This window comes from Mizuhopecten yessoensis, unplaced genomic scaffold (assembly GCF_002113885.1).
Source record: "Mizuhopecten yessoensis strain PY_sf001 unplaced genomic scaffold, ASM211388v2 scaffold11133, whole genome shotgun sequence".
NCBI lineage: Eukaryota > Metazoa > Mollusca > Bivalvia > Pectinida > Pectinidae > Mizuhopecten > Mizuhopecten yessoensis.
The window spans coordinates 183,190-194,074 of NW_018408896.1; the positions used below are offsets into that span (position 1 = coordinate 183,190).

Below are 10,885 nucleotides of genomic sequence, written 5' to 3' on the forward strand. Positions count from 1 at the left end.
TTGGCAGTTCCGGCTGTGTGCTCCCCAGTAAGTTGAGAAAGATATTGGCTGGTTGCTAAGGCCCTTTAACCACGGATAATAATCTGTGAACCGCTTTGAGACGACCCACGAACTAGGTTGTGATAAAGCGGTATATAAGAAGAACCTCGAATTATTATTATAATTATTATTGATGTTGATTTAAACGTTGACGCTACATCTTAATGCTTATACATGTCAAGATGTTAACCTGTGTGTGGTGATAATAGGATGTGGTAAGTTTACTTATTTAAGGTGATACTCCGCTGCCGTTTGCAACGAGGGTGTATCTATATACTTAAGACTGTGTCTGAAGCAAGGCTGAAACACAACTTAGAGGTAGGTACAAAGTATCAGCATCTGTGTTGTGCTGTAGATGTAATGTGCTGGAGACTAACTGAATAAACCGGCGATATACAGATCTTTCGAAATAAGTCCATCCCGAACTCCTTCTCTACAATTAAACAGTAAATCGTTGTAACTGACTGTGTTGTTTCCATCTCTTTAAAGATCAATTAAATTTCTTAACTGTTGACCATTCTATCATATAACGAAACAAGAGGAAGAAACATGAGGCAATATCATTTTTTATGATGAAAATCAGTCAATCATTGAGCATTGACAGAGGGACCAAAACTCCGCGTCTATAACTTTAGCGGAATCAGTCATTTTTAATTTTATTCTGATTTTGAGAACACTGTTAAACGACAAAATTTACTTAAGTTTAGGTTATATTGAGAGAGAAAAACAATGATAATACCAATGTTTTGTTTTGCTGCGGGCCTCGTTACGACTAATTAAGAACCGGATCAATGTACGCCTTCAATTCAGTACGCCTGGTATTTAACATTGGGAATAGGTAGCCAATAACTATTAGCTGTAATTCGTAGTCGGTCAACATGGCTGCCACCAAACATAAAGTTCCCAAAATGCGGTTTCTAAATGGTCAAGACTTCTGTCACTTTGTTGGACTTGGAACTGTTCAGGTTTGTAATGCATTCATATTCGATAATCAATTAAGGTATATACGACATGTGTAAGTCAATGTTATTATGTACAAATTGATATATAACATGTATTGTAGCTACTTTATTATACAGGTCTCGAACATTATAGGCTTGCAGTTAAAAATAAGGATTACAATATCCTTTTATTTAGTGTTTAAAGAAAAATATTTAGAGCTGAGTTTAAATGTATAATGTTATTATTAAGTTTTAGTGTAACCATGTTGCATATATTGTAAATGTCTTCTTGTATTGTAGAATAACTTGATCATTTAAACATTGACATCTATATGCGGTAAGGCCTGGTACTACGCCTCGTCTAATTAAGCATAACAAGTACTTAGAAGGCATAATACTGTAGTATCAAGGTTTTTAAATAATTGTTGGTTAACTCAAAACAACTCGTATAGAAACGTAACTTTAAGGGACAATCTCGAAGTTTTTAATCGATGCGATTATGTGAAATCAATATGTGTTTGTATTGTGAATTTAATGTAGGCAAACTTATTATCTTTATTCAGTTTCGTCAAAATAACACTATAATGACATGAAAACATCAACTATATATACTAATATTGGAATGGTAGAAGTCGGAATACTACTAGAACTGCACGATTATATTCAACAGTCTGTGAACCCTAACAAGTATTCATAATACATATTTATTTTTGTATCTGATAAATCTTTAAAAAACAGATAATTATATCCGAATCGAACGTGATAATATTAAATTTAGTTTTCCTGTATTTTATTGGGATACGAGTGTCAGATGGCCGTAGACACTGTGGAGTCTGTGTGTTTGTCGGTGCTAACACGGGTAGCTATAACTATGCACTACCTCACTGGAACCTACTCACCCGCAAATAGCTATTTAAATACAAAAGGACGATCGCGCCATTCTTAAAAGATTAGTCATCTTACTTCTACGAAGATTGCATCATGCCTGTTATGTTGTATAAAAATCCCACACACTGTATTTTTATATATTTCAGAACATTTTTGATTGTGAAACATCAATATAAGTGTGAAAGCATTATCATTTAAACACAAATCTTTAAAAGCAACATACGTCTTTACAAATGATGTACAACGGGATTATAATAAGCCGGTATTATCTTTCCTTTATATATTCATTAAAAGGGTAGTTAGAACTTAACAACTTAAGCATTTATATGATATTACATTTTATTGAAGACGAAAACATTTTTTATTTGAATGTACGAGTGTACATCTTATTCGCTACGTTTCGTAAATAATATTTAAGTTTGTAATTCAGTATACATGACGAGAAGTAAACCATGCTTTAACGTGTGTTTCTGTACAATTCGACTATACAGACAGAACTAAGTTATCATGCTTGCTATCAATACCCTTGAGTTGTATTATCCCACCCGTCAAATCATAGATATATATAAACGATACGGAGCATTCTGGAGATTTTTCTCATCGTGATAAACGGTGTATCTTAAACACATGTTATGATCGTCTATCGATACCACGTAATCTCAATATTTGTTACAACTCGAACAGCATACATCCATACACATAAAGCCTCTGATAGACACCGGAGTGTCTACTAAAACATTGGTTCTTTCTCAAATCTGACGACGACGTAGTGACTGCAAAATACAGCTATGTTTTATATACATGTTGTACAATTCCAGATATGCATAGGAATGTAACCAAATCATAGTATCTTGTTATTGCGTTATTGCAGAGATGACCCTAACGCCGTACTAATGATTTGATAGAATAACGTTAGACAAACGTTTCTTGTCCATTCCCATTTACAATGGTGTGATGTTACTCTCTAATAGCTCCGAGGAAATGCAGCTTCAGTCATAGTTTAGGCCATTCACAAAAATATAATAGCGTATTAGTGTTAACAAGATGGAAACAAAAAGATGGTCTAGGTCTGTAATACAATATAAACGACTATCTTGTCAGAGGCTACATTTACCAATAATAGCCAATGACGTTCATTCCATTACGAAGTAAATACTTGTCCTTGTTTTCAAAGTAAATGCCACAATTTGATCAATCGATCTTTTTTTCAAATACTTGTAAGAAAAATGATCGTCACATTAACCCCCTTATCACCCATACACCCACTTCTGTGAACCGTTTGTTCCACGTCGACATCACAGGAAAGGGGATGAAACATGATGGGTATATTTTGATCTTTGGGATATTTCATTAGATCCCAATTTACCAAAGTGTAGGAACACAGTTCAAAGCATAGCTGTGGACGGGGAGAACGTGGTTGCCAGGTCACAGTTATTAATCAGAAGGATGTTAAGTCAGAAAAGGGCTCACATGTACACTGTATGGGTGAAACTCTCTCTTCCATGGGTCAGCTTATTACATGTCTCAGATGTTGTGTCATTTATAAAAAAAAACATGCAATCTACACCGTTGCTTAACTTTTAAAACTAAAACACATCACTTGTATACCAATTTACTCATCATACACCACTCAGAACGACATTGTTCACATCAAATAACTTTCTATCTTGAGGACTTGTCTTCATCGCAATTTCCACACATATTATGCTAAAATATAGCCAGTTGTAAAATGTTGAACATTCACCCTGAATGATCAGACCTGGAAGTTAAAATAGCCGATTATTTTTAAACTTAAAGCTGATGACGCACGCGCTGAAAAACGGGTCGTTAATTTTCCCTTAGATTCGACGTTAATTGTCGATGAGATAAATGAGATATATCTATTCTTGAAACGTGTTTATATGAATCTGGCAGTAATGTACCAATCATCATCATATTTGATTGAAAGTTGGACCTTTGTTTCTTTCAGAACCCGGATGAAGTAGGACCTGCCTTAAGAGAAGCCATAGATCTGGGGTACCGTCACATTGACTGTGCAGCTCTGTTCAAAAATGAAAAAGAAATCGGGGAGATTCTTAAAGAGAAAACAACACTTGGAACAGGAACAATTGATCGAGATGACTTCTTTATTACATCCAAGGTACATCTGTGTGTATCTACACTAAAATTCTAAAGCACTTATTTTGACACATTTGTATCACCAGTCGATGAAATATTTCCCTCTTTATGACAAGTTGCTTGTTTTGAAGAACGCACCTTAGTTTCCGAAACGTTATGGATGACCTCAATTGAGATAACAATATCCAAAAAAAAGTCATTGACATAGATCGACAATGAGATATGTCGTTAAACCAAGATCATCTTTACATATCAAGTAATAGACTGGTATTATACTATAAATACGCGATATGAAAAAGCTATAAAGTAAATAGTGTGACTAGGATTACAGATATACCATTCTTTCTAACATTTTTCCGTAGATTTGGGGAACAGATCTTAGACCAGAGAAAAGTCTCGAATCCCTCAAGAAAACACTGGGAGACCTGGGACTGGAATACTTAGATCTCCTGCTTATTCAGGTTCCTTTCGGGCTTAAGGTAAGTTGGTATTGGTCCTAACTCGTAGGAGCAGTTAGCTTTTTCGCATTCAGACACAAGACCAGTAAATAAGGCGTATTAAACAGTTATGCTTTTCCATTGTTTTTCATTCAATGATCTCGTTAATGGATGTGTGGCTTGTAAAGTGTCACAATGTTTCAACCGAATAATTGCAGGAAACTATGATTGCAATGTCAGGAGGAGAGATATGATTTTAATAAGAAACGACACCGATTGAATGATAGTGAAATCATTATACTGCCATATGCTTATTTTAGGAAGGAGACGAATGTTTTCCAAAAGAAGAGGATGGAACCTTTAGCTTAACGGATGTAGATTACGTAGACACATGGAAGGTTGGTGTATTACTACCTAGAAGTATTAACACTGTAGCTCTTATCAGGATTTTATGAAATATGAAAATTTAAAGAATATTGTATATTTATGTGAGGTTCATGAAACGTCGATTCATTAATACATGACACATTTTACTCATCAGTAATTTGGTATTAACCAGTGATCCTCTAATTTTTTAACCTTCATTTGATGAATAGGTTTTATGCCTCTCCCCCTCTGTTTCAAAAGACCTATATCAAGATTTCTCTGTCTTTTTGGCCCCTAGCATCACTAGATGGACGAAACGGTCGTATGGTGCAGCGTACAGTTTCTATCACCAAATTTTATGCAAAATCACATGTTTGTATCTTACGTTCGATATTGAACCAACATTTTCTCTCCAAGGAATAAATCTAGAACGAAATTTTCCCGTTTTGCATTATATGATAAACGGCTTATTGCATTTCTCACATGTGTTTTGATGGTTCTTAGGTATTAGAGTCACTGGTAGACGAAGGTTCCGTCAGGTATATAGGTGTGTCCAACTTCAACTGTGCTCAACTTCAGAGGTTACTTGAATCTCCGGGGCTACGGTACCGGCCAGTGTGTAACCAGGTCAGTGGATTTTTTTTATTTTTTATGATATGTAGTATATTTTGCATTACAAAGCTATTGCTGTGTACTATTAGCAATAAAGTTCACATCTGCAGATGTTTGCTACCATAATTTGTAACCCAGTGTGATAATTTTATTTTTTACACATAAACAAAATATGATAATGGCCCGAGATTTCCTTTATGTCTTTAAGGTAGAGGTTTCACCTTACTATGTCAACGAGAAACTAGTCCAATTTTGCCAAAGACGAGACACACCAGTAGTAGCATATGCACCTCTCGGAGCACCGGCAAGACCATGGTGAGAAAGCATTGATCTAATGTCGAATATTGCTAATGTTGAGAGACACCTTTCGTATTAATGAGTATTCATTGACCCTAGCTATACAGCGAAACTATATGGACAATACAGTTGCAATTATAAAAGCATTCTATAATATAATCTCTTTCCCTTATGTTATGTCGATCAATATGATAACTGTATATTACATGCGATGACTATAGTGCATGGAAGATCTTAATCCTAATCGTTCAAGTACGCGGTTTTTTTCCGTTATCTTAGGCAGTTAAGTAATATATGGTTGTTTAGTCATTTGATAAACATGTAAACTGCATACTTTATACAATGACCATTAACAGGAAAGAGAAGGTTTTTTTTTAATAGGTGTTAAGTTATTCCTCACACTTTAACAGTTATTTACTATCTAGTTCTCTGCTTGCTATAACGATAATGTGTCCCTAAAAAAGGAGATTCAAGACCATGTTCCATTCAAGTTTATACCATTTTACAGGGTACAAAAAGATGAACCTTCACTTCTCCAGGAACCGGTTATAGCAAAAATTGGCAAATTCCATAGACGAACACCGGGTCAGGTAAATTCACACGTTTAAATATAAAAAAACGAATTCAAAGGAAAATAGTTTTGTTTACAGAGTTGTAGGTGAACAAACGAAAAATATTCTCATCTTCAATTTGTTAAGAATCATGTAAAATCAAAACTAACAAAATTTGTAAGGATTCAAAATAAGGTCGTATGTTTGGAAATTTCACAAAAAAAAACTATTTTAAAACAGTTTGCAGTTATGATTCGTTAAGCTAGTCATATTTGAACAACTGGACCCTGCTATGTAATCACCAATATATGATATAGTGATATCATTCAACCCGTGTCATACTTGCTATGCATTGTTAGCTGTAACGTTGTTGTCACTGTTATTATCTTTGTTCCAAGACCTTAACGATACTGTCAGCATATATAACAACAAATTATTGTTTCATGTCAAAGGCACCAAACAAATCTAAATATGAATTGTCAAGTTTATCAATCGAAAGTTATTACATTTATCGTTATCTATTCCGTCTTTGTGTATTGCATAGTTATCTTCTCTTGTGAGCAGGTATTGATTGTTACGTCATTGGTTTGTGAGAGTAACGTCAAGAATTTTTGAGGAAACGATGTAATTTTCTCACACAACCAATGACGTAACAATCAATACCTGCTCACAAGAGAAGATTACTCTGCAATTGGCAAAGACGGAATTGGGTATGTAACGTTATAACTGTTTATGTGCAGATCGCCCTACGGTGGGGAGTCCAGAGAGGGTACGCTGTCATACCAAAGAGCTCGAATCCGAAAAGATTAAAAGAAAATTTAAACGTAAGATCATAAGTGTCGTATGCTAGTAATATATGCCACGACATATTGGCCTGGAATTCATAACAAGACAATCGTTTGGTATGTGCGTAAAAATATCATCCTTTTTATTAATATTTTTGTGTGTTTTTGCCTCCGGAAAATATCAGCTGCCACATTTAATTTAGCTTCCAGTGTATGAATGTGTTGACTGATTTTCACAATATTTATCCAATTCCTCCTACTCAACAACATATTCAAGTAAACAAAATGAAAATACTCAAATAGTAATAAAACATGTTACATCCTAATTACAACAAAGAAATTATATTAAGGGTAATAATGGTACTTCTACATTCCGTGTCTAGTGTTTTTTGTGGCCGGCGTAAACTGAAAATAGTTAAAATTTGCATCAACGTTACTATTCTCTCTAAAAACAGGAGATACAAAAAAATATCGTGATAGATAAGATCATAAATGGGACTCTACATTCGGTTTCGGGATCATGTCGTAAGTATTAATACCAATGCACTGACGAGTGTACGATTTAGGAAAATTTTGAGAAAGTGGGAATAGAAATGAGTGTATTTTAGTGGATTAAAAAATATTTCTCTTTGATGATTTGCTTAACTTTGATATTAACCTCGCCGTGATTGAGGTCAAAATTGTCTCCCTTTAGACTGTGTAATGACATAAGTCAGTCAGTCGGCATGAAAGTATACAAATTGATATTATTTGATTAATTAACTAATCCTACCTTTTTTATACAGATGTTTTTGAGATATAACATTATTTTAACTTGGAAAAGCAAAAAAGTAACACCGTTATGCAGCATACATACAAAGTAACAACAGAGTCAAGTCTTCGCTACAGTACTTTACATTACAGTACAGTACATTTTGTGTTAGTGAGAAATATAAAAGGATTTTGAATGGAAAAAAATCACAGATGTGTCATACCTTTAGTCCTATTCAAATGATTTGGCGACAATATCGTACTTATACATACATACCATTATTGTAACTACCTTCTTAAAGATATTATGATCTCAAAAGTGTATACCATTTAATTGTTTCTATTGTTTATTAATGAATAAATACAGCCAGAACATTTCTGTTTTGTAGTTATTTGACTTTTCGCTTACTGCCAGAGAAATGGAGCAAATCTCAGCACTGAACAAAAACCAGAAAGCATATGGATTTGAAGGGTAATAATTAAAAGATAAATCTGCAAGAAATATAGTTTAGTTTCCAAACAAACTATACCCGAACCCTCGACCATTGATCGTGATCGGGCTCTAAATAGTACATATATGCACTTCACATTTTATGTTTCTAGACATCAAATAGTCATAATAAATCTGTATCTTGCAGTTCTATTTTAAAACAGATTAAGAACTATATATTCAATTATTATTTTGTGTAAGGGTGCCATCATTACTGGTATCATTATCTGGTATTTGTTATGTTCTTAAATGAAAGCTTGAAGTAGTTTTAGTAACATGAAGGGTACATTTCGATTTCTTTTGGTTCATCAAAGCAAGCGTTAATGAATTGTGAAATCATGTGTTTTGTTCACTTCAAATTACGATCGACAAAAATAAGCTAATGTTAATACATAATTTCTGTAGCTTATTGAGGTTATTTGTTCTATTTCAGTGCCAGAAAAAGTCAAAACTACCCATTCAACGAGCCAACCCATATCGAAGAAGGCGGTGCAGCAATCATGTAGAACAGGGAAACATGATAACATTATGTCTATATTGGCATGCCTATTGTAGGTTGCATGTAACGATATTCCAAGGGCTAGCTTTCTTATTGGTTTCGCTTACAACTGTTGATGGTGAACATTTAGTCAATGTTTCTGGTTACAACGATCTGACAACTAAACCAACCAACCAACTGAACTGTTCAGTAACCTGAGTATGCAACGGTCATGTCTTCTGTTTAAAATAATTGCATTTCCGTATGGTATTTAAATGCAACGCTACGTTTATGTCTTTTTCCACCCACTGACGGTAACAATTCATTTAGATGAAAACTTTCCGACCCGCTAACATATTTTCAAAGCCTTGGAAATCGTAGCATAAATAAGACGTAGTTCATAAGTAACGATGCCCTAGTGGCTACTTAGATTCGGAATAAACAATTTCACTGTTGTGATTCTTCGCCGAGTACCGAGTTCAAGATCAAGTTATTGTCTTGAAATACATTGGTGTTTGCCTTGATATCATCGCCACATTGGAGCACTGTGTACTTTTCAAATGTGTAAAAGTAGGATTGTTAAATGTTTCTTAGTAATTAAATCCTCTGAAAACCACAGAAAGATGCACTTGCTTAGAAAATGAAAACGCTTACCCAACTTCCACATATTTCGGCATCATCAAAAGAATTTTCTTACAACTTGATAAATGGAATAATTCCAATACATTTATTTATAAAACCGTTCTTATGCTAAAACTCAATTCTGTGCTTAAACCAACTTTCTTGTAACATATCAATATCTCACGATGGGTTCAAGTCAACAAATATACACATAACTATAAGTTTAAGCTAATTACCCACAACATATATTTCAAGTTAAATAACTTAACCACTTAAAATTAAGAATCGGGTTCCGGAACAGAATCGGGAGTTTTAGTATGAGAACGGTTTTATGAATACTTTCGAGACCAACGGAAACAAACGGAGCACTGTTTAAACCAAAAACCATTTTTCTTAATGTTTACACATTGCGAAATGTTTTAGACACTATTTAACACAAACTCAAATACAACTTAAAGGAAACACATTTTTCTTGTAGGAAACCATCGCATTAACATTTTATCCTTACGCTTTAGCAAATTATTGAGTCAATGGACAGTGTGTTACCTTGATTTCCGTGGATTCTACTGTCCGGTGATAGATATCCGGTGAGGATTCAATACGGCTTACAAGTTTCATGTGTAAGCAGAATAGCTAACTTCTCATCGTGTTTTATTTATACATGTTTTAAACATTGTGATCATTTCCTATTACGTTCGTATCATTACGACATTCAAATAAAAATATATTTATCAATACCCGCCGTTCGTCCTTTTCCTCATTGCTATTTCAACTCGAATTTGCTATTGAAATGGAGGGAGTATTTGTCCAGTTAAAAATATAAACTTTATTTATTTTACAACAATTAAGAAACAAGTTATGTTAACTTATAGTAATCACTCTTGTTGGCCCGGATATTAGCGCGAGAGGGGTCTTTGTGTGGGAGGAAACTGGAGAACCCGGAGAAAACCCAGGTGGTCGGGCAGGTGGCCCCATACCTTGTCACGTCCGATCGGGGAATCGAACCCCGGCCGCCTTGGTGAAAGGCAAGTACGCTATCCACTGCACCACCCGACCATCCTTGTCCAAGTAAATGGTTTGGAGGTTATACAGATCAGATTTCACCTTATTAGAACAATTCGTTCAAAAGACATCATTACAAGAAAAACGAGAAAACAATGCAAATGTTTGTCCAGAGTTGAGGCTATAACAGCATTTTAGTTATAGACACTTTATTTATCATAACACTTGCCTTCATTGAACAGAGAACATCCAATACACTCAAAATACCGTGGTTTGAAGTTCAACGTGTGTGTTAATTGTAACAATGTAAATCAAGAGCATATTACGAAGTTTTATTTAAGCATTACATCTTAAGGTGAGGGCTTTGTGAAATGCATCTTAAGTAATACTTGATAGTTTACAATAGATATTCTGAAAAGTGGATGATATTAAGTGCTATTCACGTCTACTTTTTTATTTAGTATTCATACAAGGATATTCAAGAAGAGAGATTAATATTTCCACTAAGAA

General features: G+C 34.4%; 1 protein-coding gene across 1 annotated transcript; it reads left to right on the top strand.

Moving 5' to 3' along the window:
* Positions 1–865: 865 nt before the first annotated feature.
* Positions 866–10,107, top strand: LOC110466386 (aldose reductase-related protein 2-like). Its single transcript, XM_021522834.1, has 10 exons — positions 866–1,004; positions 3,838–4,008; positions 4,349–4,465; positions 4,744–4,821; positions 5,294–5,416; positions 5,610–5,716; positions 6,207–6,288; positions 6,990–7,073; positions 8,174–8,256; positions 8,708–10,107. Exons 1-10 carry the CDS (start codon positions 918–920, stop codon positions 8,778–8,780), a joined length of 1,005 nt encoding a protein of 334 aa, XP_021378509.1. The 5' UTR covers positions 866–917; the 3' UTR covers positions 8,781–10,107.
* The last annotated feature ends 778 nt before the right edge of the window (positions 10,108–10,885 follow it).